The 26,241-nt window shown below is 36.7% G+C and overlaps 1 protein-coding gene across 5 annotated transcripts in view; it reads left to right on the forward strand.

Moving 5' to 3' along the window:
- BBOX1 (gamma-butyrobetaine hydroxylase 1) overlaps positions 1 to 25,576 on the forward strand; it is an 81,165-nt gene extending 55,589 nt beyond the window's left edge. For all 5 annotated transcript variants that reach the window (XM_082476692.1, XM_082476695.1, XM_082476693.1 and 2 more), the window contains 4 exons: positions 842 to 947; positions 5,740 to 5,936; positions 23,140 to 23,306; positions 25,068 to 25,576. In XM_082476692.1, coding sequence (XP_082332818.1) covers positions 842 to 947; positions 5,740 to 5,936; positions 23,140 to 23,306; positions 25,068 to 25,228 — 631 coding nt within the window. In that variant the 3' untranslated portion in view covers positions 25,229 to 25,576. The remainder of the gene's footprint in view (positions 1 to 841; positions 948 to 5,739; positions 5,937 to 23,139; positions 23,307 to 25,067) is intronic.
- The last annotated feature ends 665 nt before the right edge of the window (positions 25,577 to 26,241 follow it).

Consider the following 26,241-nt stretch of genomic DNA (forward strand, 5'->3'; position numbering starts at 1 on the left):
CCACTCCTAAGTATTAACCCCCCAAAAAATTTGAGAACAGTTATTCAAATAAATGCATGTTCTTGAACATGTTCACATGTTCAAACCAGCAATATTCACAATAACCAAAGAGTAGAACAGCGCAAATGTCCATCAAATGATGAATGGATAGACACATTGTGGTATATCCATACAATAGGACATTACTCAACCATAAAAGAGAATGAAGTACTGATACATGCTACAACATGGATGAATCTCAAAAATATTATGTTAAGTCAAAGAAGCCAGACACAAGAAGTCACATATTGTATGATTCTATTTACATTAAATAGCCAAAAGAGGTAAATCCATAGAGAGAGAAAGCAGATTGTTGTTTGCCAGAGACTGGGAAGAGGACAGAATGGGAAGAAACTGCTTAATGGGTAAGAGGTTTTAGTTTGGAGTGATGGAAGTATTTTGAAACTACATAGAAAGAGGTGTTGGTTACCAACATTGTAAATGTTCTAAATGCTTCTGAAGTGTTCACTTTAAAGTGGTTCATTTTATGTTCTGTAAGTTTTGCCTCAATAAATCATTTTTTCAAATGCTTTAAGCTATTAAGAAACATAACCTACACCCATATACACCTCTTTATAAATTCTGCACTCTTTTTTGGAGAGGAGAAGAGAAATGAGGAGATGCTGATTCTGAAATGGTTACTTTGGACAAAGAAAGGTCAGACTCTTTACCTGACTCATAGTCATTATGGTAATTATTTCATAAAATGAAGTTTCCATTTGCCCCATGTCTCAAGTTCATTCTAACACATTTCCTCTGGCTTAGTGACAGCCTGTTTAAACACGTTTCTTGTATTTTACAGACACACTTGGCAAGTGCAAGACAAAATCGACGCAAACAATGTGGCTTACACAACTGGGAAGTTAAGCTTTCACACTGATTATCCAGCCCTCCATCATCCACCTGGGGTAAGGTGAGCCTCAACATATTTTCCACAAGGCAGGCCAAGGACTAATATCCTCCTGCATTTTGAGCCTAGAAGATTATATGTTTCACTAGCTAATTTGTCTTATGTAGATCTTTCTCCAATCACAATCCAAACTCGGAAAATCTCTGTACTTAAATCCTGAATAGCCTCATATTCCCAAGGAATAGAAGATTTTCATGTTTTGTTTTGGTTTTTTTTTACATTTCTTCATTTCTCCCTGGAAATAACTATTGGCATTTGTTGCTTTACCAAGACATTTTACCACAGTGGTATATCTTGAGGTCTTTTTGCACATTTACCATTCCCAAGAGAATTAAAAGAGAAAATAAAACCAGGGAACACAATGTAGAGTTTTTCCCACAAAGTCACATGGCCACCATTCATATCAGTTAGCTATTGCTGCAAAAAAAAAAACAACCAAAAAACAAAAAAAAACCCACTCCATAACTTCACAGCGTAAAAGAACAGCCATTTACTTAGCTCATGTTTTTACAATCTGGGCTATGTTCAGCTGGGTAGTTCTGCGGCTGCTGAGTCTGCTAGGGACTTGTTGACCTAGGTGGTAGCTGAGATGACTTGCCCCTGCTCCGTCTGATCCGTCATCCTCTCCCCTCAATCAGCAGAATGTCATCTCTGCCATGTTTTATTGGTCAAAGCAGGTCGTAAGTTTAGCCCAGATTCAAGGGGTGAGGAAGTAGAGGCCACCTTTTATGGGAGAAGCTGCAAAGATGTACTACAAAGGGATATGAATACAAGAAGCAGAATAACCCTGGCTGGTTGTGGAAATCATCTACTCTCCCAGCTATCAGATACTTCATTGAGGAGGGGGATGTTCACCATGGAACCACAAATCCTGCAGATTTTCTGGAAGCCTCCTCTTCCACTACATTGTTACAAAATTACCATTTTACTAAACCAGCTACATTTTTACAAAAGCATCATTTTGTTAAACCAAGAAATAAATGGTCAGGAAACTACCTTTGAAAAGATATTTTGTTCCTATTTTTAGAGCTAAATGGGACTAAATGAAATAGCCACACAGAAATTTATATCTTCAAAGGTAACTGAAAGTGGAAATTTGGGGCAGTTCTCTAGCTAATGAAGGTGAAATGGGAGAAAATCAAAATTCCTGTGTTTTTCATCATATTGACTGGACACATTTTCCCTGTGCCTTTGTTACCCATTGTCCTCATCAGTATTAACTAAGCTAGTCTAGTATTTGACTTCACATGTTTTAAATTATTTTGTTGATTGTAAAGCACCACATGATTTCTCTGAACTAAATGACGACAGTGAAATGACCCTCAATAGTCACCTTTTTCGGTAGGGATTGAGGGGAAGTCACACAATGTGATTTGTTTTAAATGTGGCCCAGAAATTTTCTAAAACCCTGAGGGTTAAAAGCCAAACTAATCAGCTCAGTTCATCTGCCAAAGAGGTTGGAGAAGTTAAATGGAATAAAGTTTTTAAAATTAGACTAGAAAACTAGGTTCTATTTAAATTTTTAAATTATCTGCTTTTTATGAGTTTATGTTTGTTTCTGGGTTAAAATTGAAAGCCTATGGAAAAGTGATTAAATGACTTCATAAATGTCCCCGAAGTATAAGGCTTGACATTTTCATAGCATTTTATATTATTTTTTTCTGCATTTTATATTCTTTCAAAGCATTTTTACTTATATTGACTTATTTGATGCCTCTTAGAATTCCTTTAAGGTAGACAGGAGCCATCATGTCTTTTTATGTTAAATGACGAAATGGCACCCAACATGGTTAAATACTTTCACAGGGTGACATCTGATTAATAGGGAACTTGAACTTGAAACCAGGCCTCCATCAAGTTTTTTCACCACACCATAGGGATCTTGAGTTGGACTTTCTAATTACCATAATTTCTATAAAATATTGATTATTTATAGACATTGTCATATATTACAAACTCTTGAAATACAGGAATTGAATCTTATACTTCCATAAATTTCAAGACTCAACCCAGCACCTTGAATGTAATAGAGACTTAATAAATATGCCAAAAAGAGGTTGAAAAATGCCACAAAATTGTACCAATCTCTACCAGCAAGTGAAATATCCAAATCTAAGTGATCTGATAGGAGATTTTTAAATAAAAAATGATTCCTGAAATGTCTAGATTCTGGTAAAATAATGAATAAAATGTAGCCACCTGCTTGTGCTATTGTTTAAATTTCCATTTTGAATTATTCAGGGGTTGAACCAAAGTTTGAGCTCTTTTATAAGAAATAAAATAAATCAATGCTCTTTTCAGTACAGATGAAATGATCTGGATAATGAGTTACCTGTTGAGAGTTCAGTTTGATCAATTTCAATCACGTGGGGGAGGATAAGGAGACATCTTTAATGAAACACAGATGTTGCTTCCTTCACTGTCTTTGTCTGGGCCAAAAGTCACATGCTGCCATAAAGTAACATTTAAAAAGAAAATATTTTTGGTTCTGAATGACTTACATGACATCAAATTGGGTTTTATACACATCAGGCCTATATTTACCTTTTGAATTCGCGATGAAAGTATTGTCTGGCTCCATCGTCTTTTTTCTTTCATAAGATGGCATTAAAATGTAAATGTACAAAAGAAGATTATTAGTTGGCCTTGCCACATGTAAAAGACATCAGCTGACCTTTTTTTTTTTTAAGGTTTGTATTTGAAATATTCTGTGACTTCATTATGGCAGAGTATAAAAGGATTTAAAGAGCACTCAGATTCTCCCAAAGACAAAGTTATGCTATTGCTTTGCCTTCTTGGAGTTTGGAAGACTTGAGTTTGATATTTCCATTTCATCTTCTTTTTAATCATGCTGTTTCACCCCTCATTGCCCTGGCGATGAGATAATTCTCTACAATGACTTGGTCAGCTTATGCACATATTTTTTCAAGCTTAAAAAAATAGCATCAATTTAAGGACGAACCATTATTCATTTAGATAAGTTATCTCCTAATAGCAGAAAATAAGGTATTATCAACCTGTAATGGAAGTTTAAGTTTACAAAACACATAAACACACACACCACACAATACCAAATTAGTAAGAGTACTATAAAGGGACTTCTCCTATTACAGGAAAGGAACTTGCTGTATGAGGACTTTGAAGCAAATAGGCTGAGGTTTGAACATTAGCTTTGCCATGTATTAGCAGAGTTCTTACCAGCTGGCCAGTGTTTACACCTGACTCTCAGTTTCTTCATCTATATAATGGAGATGAAATTATCGAATTCTAAGGACTGTTGTGAGGAATTAATAAATATGCATTATAACATCATAATTTAAGATCAAGTATGTATAAAATTTTAAATATTGAGAAATTTTGTGTGGATTTGGGAGGAGGCAGAATTTGTGTTCTAGATCTGCACTATCCAATATAGTAGTCACTAGTCACCTATGACTGTTTACATTGTAAGTTAATCTAATTAAGTCACACTAACCACATTTCAAGTGCACAGTAGTTGTATAGGACTAGGGACTACTATATTGGGCAGCACAGAAGAACATTTCCATCATCACAGAAAGTTCTAATGGACAGCACTGCCCTAGCCATCTACGGAGATAACCAAGCCAAATAGATATTTTCCCCACTTATACTGATATCCCACTAGTCTGAGTATTTGATCATATTTGCCTCTTCCTTTCTACAAGAACTGTCAGACACTGGCTTTTATTTTTATTTTATTCAGTAAAGAGGAAGTTTTAGTTTATAGTGTTAGTTTCTTTAAGTGGAATAGTGTTAGTTTCTTTAAGCAGAAAAATTACTATCTAAATTTAGGTATTCAAAATTTAGGTATTCAAAATCACCCACCCATGCTGACTTACCAAAAAGAATCATATAACTGAGGAAAACAAATCAACTCCATTCAAAAGAATATTGTTAAAATATTACTACATTTAGTTTTTCAAAATGAAATAATGTTAAACATTTTTCTCTAACTCTTAGTAAAAGTAACTAACACTTAGTCCTTTTGGTTTCTCATTCCCAGTGTATCTTAGGCTTATTCATCCTCATAGCCACATCCTTCCTCATTCCCTTATCATTACGCTTGAACTACTGCATTAGATTCTCAAGTAGTTACTCTCTCACTAGTCCCCCCCCCTTAAAAAATGTATCTCTTGTCAACACCACTAGACTAATAATTTCCAACTCAGTCCTGACTACGTTACTTCCATATTCAAAAGACTTTAACGATTCCCCTCTGTGCACAAGAAAGTCCAATATCTTTCATCTGACATTCCAGACTCTCCCTGATGAAATCCTAAATTACCTTTCCAGCTGGATCTACTGTTCCCAGCTGTGACCCTCTACTGCAGCCAAACTTTTTGAGACCCAGTGAAGTATGCATTTTTGCATACCCATCAACTCTGCCACCTGATTAGCTCTGGCCATTCTATTCTATGTATCCAAAATTTTATCCATCCTCCTTTGCCCATATTAAATCCTACCCCCTCTGTAAAGTCAACACAGAGTGCTCACTCATAAGATCACTGCTCTTATGATCTGTGCCTTTTGTTTACTAATGAACATTATATGCCTGTGCCCTTGTCTTCAACTGTAACAATGTTTGAACTATAAATTATTGATTACAAGCAACTTTTTCTCCCTAACCTCTTTCTCTGTTGTCACCAAAGAGACAGATATAAAAGGTTTGCTGATTTTAATTCAATTACTTTTATGAATCTTTCCTTAAAACTGTCAAAAATGTTAAGTGCATACCATTTTAAAAGATAGTCCTCTGTTTCTTTTCATAGGTTCAGCTTCTGCACTGCATAAAGCAAACAGTCACTGGGGGTGATTCAGAAATTGTAGATGGATTTAACGTATGCCAAAAGCTCAAGGAAAAAAATCCTTGGGCATTCCAGATTCTGTCCTCCACCTTTGTGGACTTTACAGACATTGGAGTGGATTACTGCGATTTCTCTGTACAATCCAAACACAAAATTATAGAGTAAGTACTGTTTCTAAATTTGTCAGAGCAGTAAAACTGTTGACAGCAAAGGCTTCATTAACCTAAAGCTTAAACAACAGAAAAATTCAGTTAACTCCCAAGCTTTAGTTTTTATTAACTGTTTAATCCAATTCTTGAATGAAAGAGGAAAAAAGAACCCTTTCACCATTAAAAAAATTCTTTATCAAATTCCCTGTTCTTAATCAATATAAAAAAGTAACTAAGACTTCATGTATACTTCATTTTTAAAATATAAGTTCTACAGAGTTATAATCAGTGTGATTGTATGCTAATCGGGACCCTTTCAGAAGTGAAAAAATATAACTCAAATTAGGTAGGTCCAGGAGTTTAAAAATATCATCTGATATTGATCTCTTTTTTTCCTTCACCTCTTAGCCAACATATTCTCTGTGTTGGCTTCATTTTCAAAGATAATCAATAGAAGCTCCAAGTTGTTATTAGAGCTGGTAATCACAGCACACAGAAAACACTTATTTCCCAATAGCTAACACAAAGATGTAGATTCGCTGCTCAACATGTGTTCAAGTCTATACTGGAAGCAATCACCACGGCTAGGAAGTCAGAGAATTCTGACTGGCTGTCCCTGGATCACATGTTCATCTCTGGAGTAAGGTCAGCCTCACCTGAACCACAAGGGCTGAGAATTAAACAGTGACATCTCCCCAGACTGATGCCAAAAACTCATATGTTCCCTACACAGAATGTTTTGTGTTCTTTTTTCATTTAACATTATTTCACAATAATTTTTCAAGTATCTACAAAGGCCACACATTTATTCTCTTATATGAGAATTATCCTACATTGTGTTTCTAGGACATGTTTTATTTAATCCAACCTCAGTTAATGAATGCTGGGGTGTTTCCAATTCTATAACTGAGTTTGTATTCTTCTTTTAGGAGAAATAGCCAAATAATATGAAAATAAACTCATTTAATAAATAATCAAATCCTCAGTATACTAACTCAGCTTTCTTATATACACATATGATCTTCATTTATTCATTCAACAAATATTTACTGAGGCCAGTCACTCTTCTTGGTGCTTGCGATACATCAGTGGACAAAACAAAGATTCCTGCCTTCATGTAGCTTACTTTCTAATAGGGGAAGGGAGAATTAGGAATTTTAAAATATATGAGTAAATTGCAATGAATGTTAAAACATTTTAAGTGCTTAAGAAAAGAGGAAAAGTAAGGCAGGATAGGGGAATATGTAGAGCCAAAGACTTAGGGAGGATGAAATTTGTATCAATAAATAGTGTGTCAAGGATAAGCTTTACTGAGTAGGCGATATTTGAGCAAAAACTTAAAGGAGTGAGGAAGTTTGTCCAGAAGATGAACAGCTAGAGCAAAGTTCCTAGGATAACCCTAAGAAGATGCTCGGTGTGTTCAAAGGACAGCAATGAGGCCAATGGGGCGATAGTATTACAAAAGGAGGCCAGGTGGGGGTAAGTTTATACAGAGCCTTACTAGTCATTGTAATAACATTAGCTTTAATTCTTAGTGAAATAAGGGCTTGCTGGAAGATTTTGACCAAAAGAGAGCCATCTATATTTATATAAAGTCATTTACATTTTAAGTGGATCACCATGACTGCTGTGCTGAATATAGTGTATAAGAGCAAGGGCAGGAGCAGGAAGACCAGGTTGGAAGCTCCTACGGGACCAGAGGTCAGAGATGAGGGTAACTTGAACATGAGTGGTCCAGGTGGCGATAGCAGCAGTATGGAGAATGGTCTACTTGGGGATATATTTTGCATATTGAAACAGCATATTTTCATGACAGATTGAATGATGGTGTGAGAGAAAGACAGATGTCAAAAATAAATCCTAGTTCAGAATAACATGCCCTGAGAGGTAGGTCATTGGGGTGGGAAAAAGATAAAATAGCTCCTGAGATTCCCAGTTTTAACAGGACAGTTTTCACTGTTTAAAAGTTAACTTAGAGGGCAGACAGCAGAAGCAAGAAGAACTACAATCCTGCAGCCTGTGAAACAAAAACCACATTCAAAGAAAGATAGACCAAATGAAAAGGCAGACGATTATGTACCAGATGAAGGAACAAGCTAAAACCCCAGAAAAACAACTAAAGTAAGTGGAGATAGGGGAACTTCCAGAAGAAGCATTCAGAATAATGATAGTGAAGATGATCCAGGACCTCGGAAAAAGAATGGAGGCAAAGATCGAGAAGATGCAAGAAATGTTTAACAAAGACCTACAAGAATTAAAGAAGAAACACCTAGAAAAATTAAAGAACAAACAAACAGAAATGAACAATAAAATAACTGCAATGAAAAATACACTAGAAGGAATCAATAGCAGAATAACTGAGGCAGAACAACAGATAAGTGACCTGGAAGACAGAATTATGGAATCCACTGTTGCAAAACAGAAAAAAAAAAAAAAAAAAAGAATGAAAAGAAATGAAGACAACATAAGGGATCTCTGGGACAACATTAAACACACCAACATTCACATTATAGGGGTTCCAGAAGGAGAACAGAGAGAGAAAGGACCTGAGAGAATATTTGAAGAGATTGTAGTCAATAACTTCCCTAACATGGGAAAGGAAATAGCCACCCAAGTTCAGGAAGCACAGAGTCCCAGGCAGGAAAACCCAAGGAGAAACACGCTGAGACTCATAGTAAACAAACTGACAAAAATTAAAGACAAAGAAAAATTATTAAATGCAAAAAGGGAAAAATGACAAATAACATACAAGGGAACTCCCATAAGGTTAACAGCTGATTTTTCAGCAGAAACTCTACAAGCCAGAAGGGAGTGGCATGATATATTTAAAGTGATGAAAGGAAAGAACGTACAACCAAGATTACTCTATCCAGCAAGGAACTCATTCATATTCGATGGAGAAATCAAAAGCTTTACAGACAAGCAAAAGCTAAGAGAATTCAGCAGCATCAAAGCAGCTCTACAACAAATGCTAAAGGAACTTTTCTAAGTGGGAAATACAAGAGGAGAAAAGGACCTACAAAAACAAAAACGAAACAATTAAGAAAAGGGTAATAGGAACAGAGATATCAGTAATTACCTTAAATGTGAATACATTAAATGCTCCAACCAAAAGACACAGGCTAGCTGAAAGGACACAAAAACAAGATACATATATATGCTGTCTACAAGAGACCCACTTGAGACCTAGGGACACGTACACACTGAAAGTGAGGTGGTGGAAAAAGATATTCAATGCACAGAAATACAAAGCATCATAAGAGACTACTAAAAGAAACTCTATGCCAATAAAATGGACAACCTGGAAGAACTGGACAAATTCTTAGAAAGGTATAACCTTACAAGACTGAACCAGGAAGACAGAGAAAATAGGAACAGACCAATCACAAGTAATGAAATTGAAACTGTGATTAAAAATCTTCCAACAAACAAAAGCCCCGGACCGGATAGCTTCACAGGAAAATTCTATCACACATTTAGAGAAGAGCCAACACCCATCCTCCTCAAACTCTTCCAAAAAATTGCAGAGGAAGGAACACTCCCAAACTCATTCTATGAGGCCATAATCACCCTGATACCAAAACCAAACAAAGATACTACAAAAAAAGAAAATTACAGACCAATATCACTCATAAATATACATGCAAAAATCCTCAACAAAATACTAGCAAACAGAATCCAACAACACATTAAAAGAATCATACACCATAACCAAGTGGAATTTAAACCACAGATGCAAGGATTCTTCAATATACACAAATCAATCAATGTGATATGCCATATTAACAACTTGAAGAATAAAAACCATATGATCATCTCAATAGATGCAATAAAAGCTTTTGACAAAATTCAACCGCCATTTATGATAAAAACTCTCCAGAAAGTGGGCAAACAGTGGGAACCTGCCTCAACATAATAAAGGCCATATATGACAAACCCACAGCAAACATCGTTCTCAATTATGAAAAACTGAAAGCATTTCTCTAGATCAGGAACAAAACAAGGATGTCCACTCTTGCCACTATTATTCAACATAGTTTTGGAAGTCCTAGCCATGGCAATCAGAGAAGAAAAAGAAATAAAAGGAATACAAATTGGAAAAGAAGAAGTAAAACTGTCACTGTTTGCAGGTGACATGATACTATACATCGATAATCCTAAAGATGCCACCAGAAAACCACTACAGCTAATCAATGAATTTGGTAAATTTGCAGGATACAAAATTAATGCACAGAAATCTCTTGCAATCCTATACACTAACAATGAAAGATCAGAGGGAGAAATTAAGGAAACAATCCCATTCACCATTGCAAAAAGAGAATAAAATACCTAGGAATAAACCTACCTATTAAGGTAAAAGACCTGTACTCAGAAAACTATAAGACACTGATGAAAGAAATCAAAGATGACACAAACCGATGGAGAGATATACCATGTTCTTGGATTGGAAAAAACAATATTGTGAAAATGATTATACTACCCAAAGCAATCTACAGATTCAATGCAATCCCTATCAAATTACCAATGGCATTTTTTACAGAACTAGAACAAAAAATCTTAAAATTTGTATGGAGACACAAATGACCCGAAAAGCCAAAGCAGTCTTTAGGGAAATAAATGGAGCTGGAGGAATCAGACTCCCTGACTTCAGACTTTACTACAAAGCTGCAGTAATCAAGACAGTATGGTACTGGCACAAAAACAGAAATATGGATCAATGGAACAGGATAGAGACCCAAGAGATAAACCCACGCACCTATGGTCAAATAAACTATGACAAAGGAGGCAAGGATATATAAAGGAGAAAAGAGAGTCTCTTCAATAAGTGGTGCTGGGAAAACTGGACAGCTACATGTAAAAGAATGAAATTGGAACACTCCCTAACACCATACACAAAAATAAGCTCAAAATGGATTAAAGACCAAAATGTAAGACCGGACACTATAAAACTCTTAGAGGAAAACATAAGAAGAACACTCTTTGACATAAATCACAGCAAGATCTTTTCTGACCTACCCACTGGAGTAGTGGAAATAAAAACAAAAATAAACAAATGGGAACAAATGAAACTTAAAAGCTTTTGCACAGAGTGAAGTAAGTCAGAAAGAGAAAAAGAAATACCATATATTAAAGCATATATGTGGAATCTAAATAAATGGTACAGCTGAACCAGTTTGCAACGCAGAAATGAGACACAGATGTAGAGGACAAACGTATGGACACAAAGAGGGAAAAGCAGGGGGGTGGGGTGGTGGTGGTGGGATGAATTGGGGTATTGGGATTGATATACATACACTAATATGTATAAGATGGATAACTAATAAGAACCTGCTTTATAAAAAATAAAATATAATAAAATTCAAGAAAAAAAGAGAAAATAAATGGTAAGATTGTAGATTTAAACATGACCTTATCAATAATGACATTAAATATAAATGGGCTAAATACAACAATTAAAAAAAAGTTACCTTAAAACCCCATGACAAATTACCATTTTGTTGTGACACAATATGGTTGCAGATTCTTCAGGGCTAGAGAACAGAGGCAAAAAAACAAAAACAAAGAGAAAAAAAAAACTTAGCTATTGAGTGAGATTTTTTTAACAGCTTTACTGCAGTATAATTGCTTTACAATGGTGTATTAGTTTCTGCTTTATTACAAAGTGAATCAGCTATACATATATATATATATATCCCCATATCTCCTCCCTCTTGCGTTTCCCTCCCTCCCCCCTATCCCACCCCTCTATGTGCTCACAAAGCACCAAGCTGATCTACCTGTACTATGCAGCTGCTTCCCACTAGCTATCTATTTTACATTTGGTAGTATAGGTAAGTCCATACCACTCTCTCACTTCGTCCCAGCTTGCCATTCCCCTTCTAATGTCCTCAAGTCCATTGTCTACGTCTGCATCTTTATTCCTGTCCTGCCCCTAGGTTCTTCAGAAAATTTTTTTTTTTTAGATTCCATATATATGTGTTAGCATACGGTATTTGTTTTTCTCTTTCTGACTTACTTCACTCTGTATGACAAACTCTAGATCCATCCACCTCACTACAAATAACTCAATTTTGTTTCTTTTTATGGCTGACTAATATTCCATTGTATATATGGCCACATCTTCTTTATCCATTCATCTGTCAGTGGACACTTAGGTTGCTTCCATGTCCTGGCTATTGTAAATAGAGCTGCAATGAATATTGTGGTACATGACTCTTTTTGAATTATGGTTTTCTCAGGGTGTATGCCCAGTAGTGGGATTGCTGGGTCATATGGTAGTTCTAGTTTTAGTTTTTTAAGGAACCTCCATACTGTTCTCCATAGTGGCTGTATCAATTTACATTCCCACCAACAGCGCAAGAGGGTTCCCTTTTCTCCACACCCTCTCCAGCGTTTATTGTTTGTAGATTTTTTGATGATGGCCATTCTGACTGGTGTGAGGTGATACCTCATTGTAGTTTTGATTTGCTTTCCTCTAATGAGTTGTGATGTTGAGCATCCTTTCACATGTTTGTGGGTAATCCGTATATCTTCTTTGGAGAAAAGTCTATTTAGGTCTTCTGCCCATTTTTGGATTGGGTTGTTTGTTTTTTAGATATTGAGCCGCCTGAGCTGCTTGTGTATTTTGGAGATTAATCCTTTGTCAGTTGCTTCGTTTGCAAATATTTTCTCCCATTCTGACGGTTGTCTTTTCATCTTGTTTATGGTTTCCTTTGCTGTGCAAAAGCTTTGAAGTTTCATTAGGTCCCATTTGTTTATTTTTGTTTTCATTCCCATTTCTCTAGGAGGTGGGTCCAAAAGGATCTTGCTGTGATTTATGTCATAGAGTGTTCTGCCTACGTGTCTAGCCTTACATTTAGGTCTTTAATCCATTTTGAGTGTATTTTTCTGTATGGTGTAGGGAATGTTCTAATTTCACTCTTTTACATATAGCTGTCCAGTTTTCCCAGCACCACTTATTAAAGAGGCTGTCTTTTCTCCATTGTATATTTTGCCTGCTTTATCAAAAATAAGGTGACCATATGTGCATGGGTTTATCTCTGGGCTTTCTATCCTGTTCCATTGATCTATATTTCTGTTTTTGTGCCAGTACCATACTGTCTTGATGACTGTAGCTTTGTACTGTAGTCTGAAGTCAGGGAGCCTGATTCCTCCAGCTCCGCTTTTCTTTTTCAATATTGCTTTGTCTATTCAGGGTCTTTTGTGTTTCCATACAAATTGTGAAATTTTTTGTTCTAATTCTGTGAAAAATGCCATTGGTAGTTTGATAGGGATTGCATTGAATCTGTAGATTGCTTTGGGGAGTATAGTCATTTTCACAACTTTGATTCTTCCATTCCAAGAATATGGTATATCTCTCCATCTGTTTGTATCATCTTTAATTTCTTTCATCAGTGTCTTATAGTTTTCTGCATACAGGTCTTTTGTCTCCTTAGGTAGGTTTATTCCAGGTATTTTATTCTTTTTGTTGAAATGGTACATGGGAGTGTTTCCTTAATTTCTCTTTCAGATTTTTCATCATTAGTGTATAGGAATGCAGGAGATTTCTGTGCATTAATGTTGTATCCTGCTGTTTTACCAAATTCATTGATTACCTCTACTAGTTTTCTGGTACCATCTTTAGGATTCTCTATGTATGGTGTCATGTCATCTGCAAACAGTGACAACTTTACTTCTTCTTTTCCAGTTTAGATTCCTTTTATTTCTTTTTCTTCTCTGATTGCTGTGGCTAAAACTTCCAAAACTATGTTGAATAATAGTGGTGAGAGTGGGCAACCTTGTCTTGTTCCTGATCTTAGGGGAAATGGTTTCAGTTTTTCACCATTAAGAATGATGTTTGCTGTGGGTTTGTCATATATGGCCTTTATTATGTTGAGGTAAGTTCCTCTATGCTTACTTGCTGGAGGGTTTTTATCATAAATGGGTATTGAATTTTGTTGAAAGATTTTCCTCCATCTATTGAGATGATCGTATGGTTTTTCTCCTTCAGTTTGTTAATATGGTTTATCACATTGATTGATTTGCATATATTGAAGAAACCTTGCATTCCTGTGATAAACCCCACTTGATCATGGTGTATGATCCTTTTAATGTGTTGTTGGATTCTGTTTGCTAGTATTTTTTTTTCACACACACACACTGTATTTTATTTTTACAAGAGATAAATAGACTGACACCAAGCGTTGTACATGGATGACCACAACAAAAGCAACAATGATTGCAATTACCAAACATGAAACACACTCATACTATGTCATAATATTGACATTCAGTCCAGTAATCCTCCACTGTAACAGTTCCTTTACTTTGCAGTGAAAATTGATTTGTATATTCTTTGCCTCTGAGTCCTTGTGGGTGTTTTTTTTTTAATTCAAACAGAAAGTCACAAAAATTATACTCATCCTCATCAGTTCACTCAGTCCCATGTAATTAATTTTTATTTTATCTTGATCTTTTGTTAGCACTTTTATGAGTTCATCAGTTTTTCATTAGAGTTCTGAAAATGCTTATTCATTCAGTTCAGCAGTACAGTCAGTTACCAGAAACCTGTACTTGTCAGAGTCTTTTCCATGAATTTCTTGAAGATGAAACCCTTTTATAGGAACATATTTGCAAAAGCATCAGAGTACACCCAGAACTGTCTGTAAATGACAAAAGACTTTAAAATGACCATGGTTAAAGATTTGATGAAAGTTCATAATAATGCAGTTGACAAGAAAATTAGTTATTTCTGAGATATACATTTTAAAGTAATAACTAGGATTATGACATAACATTATACCAGAACATATAAGATTTTTAGAAATTTCATGTAATGTCTGAAACATTTATATTAACATATTTCCATACAAATAACCCAATGAAAGTTTAGTATTAGTTGTTTTGTTTGTTTGTTTTTTTATACTGCAGGTTCTTATTAGTCATCAATTTTATACACATCAGTGTATACATGTCAATCCCAACCGCCCGATTGGGTGTTTGCTAGTATTTTGTTGAGGATTTTTGCATCTATGTTCATCAGTGATATTGGCCTGTAGTTTTCTTTCTTTGTGACATCTTTCTCTGGTTTTGGTATCAGGGTGATGGTGGCCTCATAGAATGAGTGTGGGAGTGTTCTTCCCTCTGCTATATTTTGGAAGAGTTTGAGAAGGATAGGTGTTAGCTCTTCTCTAAATGTTTGATAGCATTCACCTGTGAAGCCATCTGGTCCTTGGCTGTTTGTTGGAAGATTTTTAATCACAGTCTCAATTTCACTGCTTGTGATTGGTCTGTTTATATTTTCTATTTCTTCCTGGTTCAGTCTCTGAAGGTTGTGCTTTTCTAAGAATTTGTCCATTTCTTCCAGGCTGTCCATTTTACTGGCATATAATTGCTTGTAGTAATCTCTCATGACCCTTTGTATTTCTGCAGTGTCAGTTGTTACTTCTCCTTTTTCATTTCTAATTCTATTGATTTGAGTCTTCTCCCTTTTTTTTCTTGATGAGTCTGCCTAATGGTTTATCAATTTTGTTTATTTTCTCAAAGAACCAGCTTTTAGTTTTATTGATCTTTGCTACTGTTTTCTTCATTTCTTTTTCATTTATTTCTGATCTGATCTTTATGATTTCTTTCCTGTCGCTAACTTTGGGATTTTTGTGTTCTTCTTTCTCTAATTGCTTTAGGTGTAAGGTTAGGTTGTTTATTTGAGATGTTTCTTGTTTCTTGTGGTAGGATTGTGTTGCTATAAACTTCCCTCATAGAACTGCTTTTGCTGCATCCCATGGGTTTTGGGTTGTCGTGTTTTCATTGTCATTTGTTTCTAGGTATTTTTGTATTTCCTCTTTGATTTCTTCAGTGATCTCTTGGTTATTTAGTAGTGTATTGTTTAGTCTCCATGTGTTTGTATATTTTGCAGATTTTTTTTCCTGTAATTGATATCTAGTCTCATAGCGTTGTGGTTGGAAATGATAATTGATATGATTTCAATTTTCTTAAATTTACCAAGGCTTGATTTGTGACCCAAGTTATGATCTATCCTGGAGAATGTTCCTTGAGCACTTGAAAAGAAAGTGTATGCTGTTATTTTGGGATGGAATGTCTTATAAATATCAATTAAGTGCATCTTGTTTAATGTATCACTTAAAGCTTGTGTTTCCTTATTTATTTTCATTTTAGATGATCTGTCCATTTGTGAAAGTGGGGTGTTAAAGTCCCCTACTATGATTCTGTTACTGTCAATTTCCCCTTTTGTGGCTATTAGCATTTGCCTTATATATTGAGGTGCTCCTTTGTTGGGTGCATAAATATTTACAATTGTTATAACTTCTTCTTGGCTTGATCCCTTGATCATTATGTAGTGTCCTTCTTTGTCTCTTGCAATAGTCTTTATTTTAAACTCTATTGTGTCTGATATAAGAATTGCTACTCCAGCTTTCTTTTGATTTCCATTTGCATGGAATATCTTTTTCCATCCCCTCACTTTCAGTCTGTATGTGTCCCTAGGTCTGAAGTGGGTCTCCTATAGACAGCATATATATGGGCCTTGTTTTTGTATCCATTCAGCCAGTCTATGTCTTTTGGTGGAGTGTTTAATCCATTAACATTTAAGGTAATTATCGATATGTATGTTCCTAGTACCATTTTCTTAATTCATTTGGGTTTGTTATTGTAGGTCTTTTCCTTCTCTTGTGTTTCCTGCCTAGAGAAGTTCCTTTAGCATTTGTTGTAAAGCTGGTTTGGTGGTGTTGAATTCTCTTAGCTTTTGCTTGTCTGTAAATGTTTTACTTTCTCTGTCAAATCTGAATGAGATCCTTGCTGGGTAGAGTAACCTTGGTTGTAGGTTTTCCCTTTCATCACTTTAAATATGTCCTGCCACTCCCTTCAGGCTTGCAGAGTTTTTGCTGAAGGATCAGCTGTTAACCTGATGGGGATTCCCTTGTAGGTTATTTGTTGTTTTTCCCTTGCTGCTTTTAGTATTTTTTCTTTGTATTTAATTTTTGATGGTTTGATTAATATGTGTCTTGGCGTGTTTCTGCTTGGATTTATCCTGTATTTGACTCTCTGTGCTTTCTGGACTTGATTAACTATTTCCTTTCCCATATTAGGGTAGTCTTCAACTATAATCTCTTCAAGTATTTTCTCAATCCTTTTCTTTTTCTCTTCTTCTTCTGGGACCCCTATAATTCGAATGTTGGTGAGTTTAATGTTGTCCCAGAGGTCTCTGAGACTGTCCTCAATTGTTTTTATTCTTTTGTCTTTATTCTGCTCTGCAGTAGTTATTTCCCTTATTTTATCTTCCAGGTCAGTTATCCGTTTTTCTGCCTCAGTTATTCTGCTACTGTTTCCTTCTAGAGAATTTTTAATTTCATTTGTGTTGTTCATCATTGTTTGTTTGCTCTTTGGTTCTTCTAGGTCCTTGTTAAACGTTTCTTGTATTTTCTCCATTCTATTTCCAAGATTTTGGATCACCTTTACTATCAATACTCTGAATTCTTTTTCAAGTAGACTGCCTATTTCCTCTTCATGTGTTTGGTCTGGTGGCTTTTTACCTTGCTCCTTCATCTGTTGTGTGTTTCTTTGTCTTCTCATTTTGCTTAACTTACTGTGTTTGTGGTCTCCTTTTCACAGCCTGCAGGTTCATAGATCCTCTTGTTTGTGGTGTCTGCCCCCAGTGGCTAGTGTTGGCTCAGTGGTTTGTGTAGGCTTCCTGGTGGAAGGGACTAGTGCCTGTGTTCTGGTGTTTGAGGCTGGATTTGTCTTTCTGGTGGGCAGGTCCACGTCCAGTGGTGTGTTTTGGGGTGTCTGTGACCTTATTATGATTTTAGGCAGCCTCTCTGCTAATGGGTGAGATTGTGTTCCTGTCTTGCTAGTTTTTTGGCATAGGATGTCCAGCACTGTAGCTTGCTGTTTGTTGAGTGGAGCTGGGTCTTAGCGTTGAGATGGAGATCTCTGGGAGAGCTTTCACCATTTGATATTACATGGAGCCAGGAGGTCTCTAGTGGACCAATGTCCTGACCTCAGCTCTCCCACCTTCTCGGCTCAGAAGTAAAGGAAGAAAAAAAGAAAGAAAGATAGGAAAAAAATAAATAAAATAAAATAATGTTATTAAAATAAGAAATAATTATTAAAAATAAAATAATTAAAAAGTAATTTAAAAAAGAGAGCAACCAAATGAAAAAACAAATATACCAATGATAACAAGTGCTAAAAACTATACTAAAAAAAAAACAACGGACAGACAGAAGCCTTGGACAAATGGTCAAATCAAAGCTATAAGACAAAATCACACACAGAAGCCTACGCATACACAGTCACAAAAAGAGAAAAAGGAAAAAAAAAAAAAAAATATATATATATATATATATATATATATATATATATATATATATATATATATATATATATATATCGTTTCTCCCAAAGTCCACTGCCTAAATTTTGGGATGATTCGTTGTCTATTCAGGTATTCCACAGATGCAGGTACATCAAGTTGATTGTGGAGATTTAATCCACTGCTCCTGAGGCTGCTGGGAGAGATTTCCCTTTCTCTTCTTTGTTCGCACAGCTCCTGGGGTTCAGCTTTGGATGTGGCCCCGTCTCTGCGTGTAGGTCACCTGAGGGCATCTGTTCTTCGCCCAGACAGGATGGGGTTAAAGGAGAAGCTGATTCGGGGGCTCTGGCTCACTCAGGCCGGGGGGAGGGAGGGGTACGGATGCAGGGTGAGCCTGTGGCGGCAGAGGCCGGCGTGACGTTGCACCAGCCTGAGGCGCACTGTGCGTTTTCCCAGGGAAGTTGTCCCCGGATCACGGGAGCCTGGCAGTGGCGGGCTGCACAGGCTCCCGGGAGGGGCGGTGTGGATGTGACCTGTGCTCGCACACAGGTTTCTTGGTGGCGGCAGCAGCAGCCTTAGCGTCTCATGCCCGTCTCTGGGGTCCGCGCTGATAACCGCGGCTCGCGCCCATCTCTGGAGCTCGTTTAGGCGGCGCTCTGAATCCCTTCTCCTTGCGTGCCGTGAAACAAAGAGTCAAGAAAAAGTCTCTTGCCTCTTTGGCAGCTGCAGACCTTTTCCCGGACTCCCTCCCGGCTAGCTGTGGTGCACTAACCCCCTTCAGGCTGTGTTCACGCCGCCAACCCCAGTCCTGTCCCTTCGATCCGACCTCCGAAGACCGAGCCTCAGCTCCCAGCCCCGCCCACCCCGGCGGCTGAGCAGACAAGCCTCTTGGGCTGGTGAGTGCTGCTCGACGCCGAGCCTCTGTGCGGGAATCTCTCCGCTTTGCTCTCCGCACCCCTGTGGCTGTGCTCTCCTCCGTGGCTCCGAAGCTTCCCCCCTCTGCCACCTGCAGTCTCTGCCCGCGAAGGGGCTTCCTAGTGTGTGGAAACCTTTCCTCCTTCACAGCGCCCTCCCACTGGTGCAGGTCCCGTCCCTATTCTTTTGTCTCTGTTTTTTCTTTTTTCTTTTGTCCTACCCAGGTACGTGCGGAGTTTCTTGCCTTTTGGGAGGTCTGAGGTCTTCTGCCAGCATTCAGTAGGTGTTCTGTAGGAGCTGTTCCAAATGTAGATGTATTTCTGATGTATTTGTGGGGAGGAAGGTGATCTCCGCGTCTTACTCTTCCGCCATCTTGAAGGTCTCCTTGAGTGAGATTAACTGAATATCTATCATCATAATTCACTTTTGTTATTTTTTGCAATAAAATTCCAGAATTTGGCCATTATCAAGGTCTCAGGGATATCCCTAGAGAATATCAAGTGGTTAACATTAATTCACTTAAAATGTATTTTTAACAACAGCAGATGAAACAAAGATAGTTTTCAGTTAATCAAGGGCCTTGGTCCCTTGAGTGTTTGGGTTAATTTTCCTGGTGGTCAAATCTTTTAAGTCTTTTGAGATGCTTATGTCCTATCTAGTACAAAAAGATCTTGGAGGCTGTTGAGAAAGTTAAGTATCATGCAGTACAATAAAAAACAAAGTAACTAGGACGAAAATAATAGTGAGATTAAGCTATAGTGTTGCAGCCTACTGGTTACAAATTCAGTCACATGAACACAACTCCTCTTTTTATCTGTGAGTTGTTGGTCAAGTGACTTATTCTTGCTAAGCCACGAAAAGGAGTAATTGTCAGTAAAAAAAAAAAAAAAAAAAAAAAAAGGAGTGATATTAATACCTACCACATAACAATTGTAGTGGGAATTATAGAGATAGATAGACAATATACAGACAGCCCTGTCAGAGTGCCTGGATCAGAAAGGGCAGAATAAATTTTAGATAGCCATAATTTTCATAATCCAACACATTTACTGGTGATAGATTTTAATTTCAGCTCTGAGTTTCTAAAGACCAAAGCAAGGAGGGAACATAATCTGTTTGCAAGACATGAGATGCTTTTAAAGTCTGAAATAAATTTTTCTTGCATAAAATGTGATGTGGTGGGCAAGACCATAGTGATATTCTCACAACAAATTCACATCACATCTCTCAATGAGAAATAACATATTAACTAACGAGGCGTATCCACAGCATCCACTTGGATTGTAGGAGATGATTCTACCGTCTTTTCCTTGGGTTCTTTTATTGGCATCACTGATGATGTTTTGCTTTTACTAATTTGCAGTCACCATGTAGCTTGTTTATGTTTAAATGCTTGTCCTTTATGCATAGCTAATACATAGCTGGTTATTCCTCATCTTTGGGGGCTTTTTACCCTTCCTCAGCATATAATCCTACATCAAAACCTTCCTTTCATTCTGTTTTTGCACACAGCATATCCTGCTTACTAAGATTCAATTTTGCATTTTAGGTTGATCTTCAAGATGCCAGCCACTCATCTCCTCTAACATTCTTCAATCCTCAGGATAACATCTTCTCTAGACCTCATAACTAAATTTACTTTCTATTCCTCCTCAGGTCATTACTGAGAATGCTAAATCACAAATTTGTTTCTTATTTTCTCATATAGAAAGTAGATACCAGGTGAAAAGAGACAGAGGCTGTGTTACACACACGTACACACACAGAGAAATTGCTTATTTTTGCCCACATGTGTGAACTCTGGGAAATGAAAACGTAATACAATGTACCATGGGACACACAATTCTGATTTCATGAGATTAATGAATCACGAAGTTCCTTTCAAAGATATGTGAGGATACATACATGGACTCCAAAAGAGAGAGCTCATAACTAGCATAACCATTCCCATGCAAGAATTACGGTGTTAGTGGAAAAAGAAACATCACCAGAGTGGCTGGGATGGAAGACCCCAAGAAGTTTCAAAGATGTGACATACTTGTCAGTATCACGGAGGATGACACAAAGGGTGTCATTGGTATATGTACGGAACATATGCAGGGGGAGAGGAGGGAATGTGGGTCAGGAGCAGTCAGGCTAGAATTTTAAAGATAAGATGAAAAGGCAAAATGCCCTCAGAAACTGTGAAAGGGGTCTGAAACCAGCAGTATGAACACTAATGGGGCAATTGAAAGGCCAAGCACTGTCCTTTGTACCCCTCAAACCCAGAGGTCCACAGTCTCTTCTGCTGACTGACCTCTTCCTTGATTCTTTGTTCATAAAGCCACGACCTGCAGTCCACAGAGTATCCTTTATCTATGTGGAGAAGATGCAGCAACAGGGGAGGGCCCTTCACTGCCTATTCAGTCATATTTGTATTTTATCAATGTATATAAATTCAAGTTCTAAGAGCCTTTTTTGAAAACCTGTTCCTTTCTTACATTCTTCCCCTATATGGTTCAATAGGTAGTTTTCAGTCACTATTCAATAAGCAAAGAGTTGCTGCTAATCACTATTTCTTAGAGTTTATCATTACATTTGCCATTGGCTCAGAGGATTGACTATTAATCTGAGGCACAAAGCACAGGGGCCCAGATAGCCATACTTTGTATACCACAGGCCATTGCATCCGTCCTCCCATAACCTAGCTTGTTGATAATGGTTCACTCTGTGTGAGCAGCCAGCTAAGTGTAATCTAGACCCCAAATCAGTGTCACCAACCCCTGGAACATGTGACAGTCTGTTCAGTTTGACCCATCAGTCAGCTGTTGGTTCACATTACCACCTCCTAAGCTGGCCCAGGAGTAATTCTTGGCACTTTGTCACCATCCTTGCCCACCTTCAGTTTTTATCCATCCCTCCTGTACCTAAAGAAAAGGTAAAGTTGGTTGATGTTTTAGAACTGGATAAAAGTCCACCTTCTGAATAAGCTAAAAAAAAATTTTGTCTCTTCCTTTTGTCTCTGTGTCTAAATGGTCATGCCTTGCTAATTATAACCAGCAAACTTAAATTTAGAAATAATGTTATCATTTGTTACATTGAAAACAGTATTATGTTACATTGTCATGATCATGATTTATATTCTAGGAAAGAATATAGAGATCACAATATTAGGATCTCCCAAGGTACTAAAAAGACCTTGGTACTCTCTAAATGTACTGAAAAAATATATACAAAGTTACATACGCAATAAATATTTAATAACTGCCTGTTATATCCAGGATCTATGTTAATTGCTGGGAATACAACATTAAATGAGATTCAGTATCAGTCTTCTAGAAGCCTATACACTAAGATACATAGTATAGATGGAAAGATCCAAAGAAAGAATGTGCCTCAGGCTAGACTCTTCTTTCTCTGTGCCTCGGTTTCCCCATCTATAAACTAGGGGTTGAAATAGAACAGAGTATTTCCAATTTTTAAAAAACAAATTTTTCTTCCCAATATTGTTCCAGTAAAATCATATTTAAAACCTCCATAGATGAAACATATAAAGTGATTGACCTATGAACTGTAACATAAAAATATTTTAATATGTAAAATATGTAAAATGTAAATATGTAAAAGCTACTGTTTGTAAAAAGCTACAAACATATGTAATATATGTTAATAATATGTAAAAGCTACTGTTTTAAAGAATAAAGAATGAATTTATTTTCCTAAACAAACAAACAAATTTTAACTGGAATTTCTCAGAAACATTTATTTTAAATTAATTTGAATCAATTCTGGCACTTATGTAGTAAGATTTCAAAAAATTCTTGCTAAATGAATATGTGAAAAAAAACAAATGAATACATTGTACCACAGATACCTTAATATCTTCTGTACATGTGTTTGGATTCTTTAATATTGTATTTCAGAAATATCTTCCAAGATGAAATGACCCTTACAAATGTAAAAAGATACTTCATGACTTCTGTATTTTAACTTTTTCTCTTTGAAAAATAGATTAGACGATAAAGGCCAAGTGGTTCGCATCAACTTCAATAATGCAACTAGAGACACAATATTTGACATACCTGTTGAAAGAGTTCAGCCTTTTTATGCTGCTCTGAAGGAGTTTGTTGACCTCATGAATTGTAAAGAATTCAAGTTTACTTTCAAGATGAATCCAGGTCAGTGAACACATTTTCTCAGGCAACTGAAAGAATGGATTTTCTTCAACCTTAACCATTTAGCACAATATCTAGAGCAGTGTTTCTCAAACATGGCATGTGGAACACTAACATCAGAGTCTTGGTGAGCAGCCAACTTGCTTAAATAGCAGACTCCTGGCCCCTACCCTTCCTCTAAATTGACTCTCCAGACTTTAAAGTACTCATTTTAATAAGTTCCTAGGTAATCCTTAAGCACACCAAAATTTAATAACCTCTAACCTAAAGCATAAATATTGAAAGACAAGCTCCAGACCAAATAAAATCTCATGTCTGATATGAAGACTGATGACTTATATTTTCTATTCTGATAGCCAATCAATACAAACTGAAATCTGTACTTAATTTTTCTATCTTGGTAAATAAACAAAATTATCTCCATGAGCCTCACTCTAAAGTACATGAGTAGGGTTTACTCATTACGCTTATCTGATCTGGCAAACATGGTGCTACCTGAAATAAAGAAGTACTTGAAGTATTCCAGCCACTTGGATAAAGGAGCAGAAAGCACTATGGTTTTTCTGGACTATCTCTACTCAATGAAGTGACATCAAACTTGAGGCTTTTGATATTTAAAATAAAAAGCATAATTTCTCCCTCCTGCTGATTGGGCCAAGTGGAGATACTTTTCATGTGTGATTATTTTTTGAATTGATCTTTGGTACAATAAGGTAATACTAGAAATCTCCATAAATCTGCTGCTATGAAGTCAACACCAAGTTGAGTTTAAGAGCAGTAACATGTAAAATGGAAATACCATGGGAGAAAAATACCCCCAAAATAGGAGTTGGAATTCAAGCTTCACCATTCAATGGCAGTGTATCTCCTGGCAAGTGCCTCAACTGCTCAGAGCAGAGTTTTCTCATTTATGAAAATATGATATAATACTCTCCTTTCAAGATTTTTATGAGGCATAAAAATTATGTACATAAAATACTAGGAACATGAAAGACAAACCAAGAATGTCACTATCCTTATAATTGTTTGAAGCTGTTAAAGTAGAAATAAATACTTCTTAAGTCAGAAGGAGAAAAACAAATACCATATGATATCACTTATATGTGGAATCTAAATTATGACACAAATGAACCTATATGTGGAATCTAAAATATGACACAAATGAAACAGACTCCCAGACATAGAGAACAGACTTGTGGTTGTCAACGGGGAGAAGGTTGGGGAAAGGGATGGATTGGACATTTGGGGTTAACAGATGAAAACTATTATATATAGAATGGATAAACAACAAGGTCCTACTATATATCACAGGGAATTATATTCAATATCCTGTAATAAACCATAATGGAAAAGAATGTATATATAACTGAATCACTTTGCTGTACAGCAGAAATTAACACAATATTATAAATCAACTATATTTCAATTTAAAAAAAAAACCACTTCTGAGTAAGAGATAAGTAACCATCAGGAAGAACAATTCAAAAGTTTTATACAGAGATAATACTTTAAGTAAGAATTATAAAAGTATCTACAAGCGCCCCCCAAGCTCTGTAGTTCAAATGTCAAAAGGTCTAAAGCAGTCTCCATTCAGTGGGCCTGATTTGTATGAAAAAGCAAATGTGCAGTTTTATGTAAAGAAATAAACATATTGCGTCTTGATGTGAACCAAGTAGCAATACTATTTTGCAGTTTACATTTTCTAGCTCAGCAAATCATTTACACACAGAATTATATTCATATTGAAAAAAATCTTTTGTCTAGGTGATGTGATTACCTTTGATAACTGGCGCTTACTTCATGGCCGACGGAGCTATGAAGCAGGAACTGAGATATCCCGCCATCTAGAAGGAGCTTATGCCGACTGGGATGTGGTCATGTCAAGGCTTCGTATCTTAAGGCAGAGTGTCCGGAATAGAAACTGAATCTCCTGTCGATAAGATTCCAGTGAGTGTATTTTATAAGATATGGCAAGGTTATTTGTCTTCACAGGCCATGAGCCATGTCAGTAACACATTAATTTCTTTAACACAAGAGTTCTCTTTTCTTCGTAGTCATATACAGTGCCAACTTTTTAGATGTTGTAGCCATGCTCTCTCTTTTTCAAATAAAGCATCTCCTCTGTCCAATTGCATATACGATCTAATTTCTTTTGCCCATCTGTGAGAGTCTCCAGAATGCCTTCAAATAGTTTTGTATCAAAGTCTTTCTTCAAGTAAGGCTTCTTTTAAATAAAGCTTTTGTTTCAAATAAAGGTTGTGTTTCAAATAAAACTTGTCTCAAAACATGTTTCTGCTCTGTTGCCTGGAGGGTCTCATTTTTCATGACTGCATATGGCTGTCTTTAGCATGCTTGGGAAGAGGCTTCATATTTTCAAAGATCTCTTTTGTTTACTCTTATTACAGAATTACGTGACCCCAATTTCCAGACCTCACCAACCTGGTGATCTCAGCATTTCTTTTAATACATAAATTATGATACCAAACCCAAGAATGTGCCAAATGAAAAGAAAATCTAGTTCCACCCCCCACCAAGTTGCTCTTGCCCCAAATAAATACTCCCAAGGACTGCCAGCATAGCTTACCCTGTCCATGGATCAGTTCTCCTCACTCCTTGCCTTCAACTAATAACTAGAAAAGGTAGAAACAAGATGCATGCAACATTCATAAGTGGACATGATGTTTGTTAACCTCTGGACAGCTTGACCTGCTGGTCTTGGCTTCTTATATGGCCACTGCCTTGCCTCCAGTGATGGAACACAGGTGTCACCACCGGCCATGAAAGTTCCACTCCGGTTGTGCCCAGTCCCTTCCCTACCTCTGCCGAAAAGGGGAGTCTCAGCATTTCCTCTTGCTGAAATCCTGGTAGTACATAGATTTTTAGTCCGTACATTTTGGGACCTAACCAAGCCTCCTATTTCAAAAGTCTTAATCACTGC

This window comes from Balaenoptera physalus (genome assembly GCF_965194825.1).
Source record: "Balaenoptera physalus genome assembly, chromosome: 10".
NCBI classification, from domain to species: Eukaryota; Metazoa; Chordata; class Mammalia; order Artiodactyla; family Balaenopteridae; genus Balaenoptera; species Balaenoptera physalus.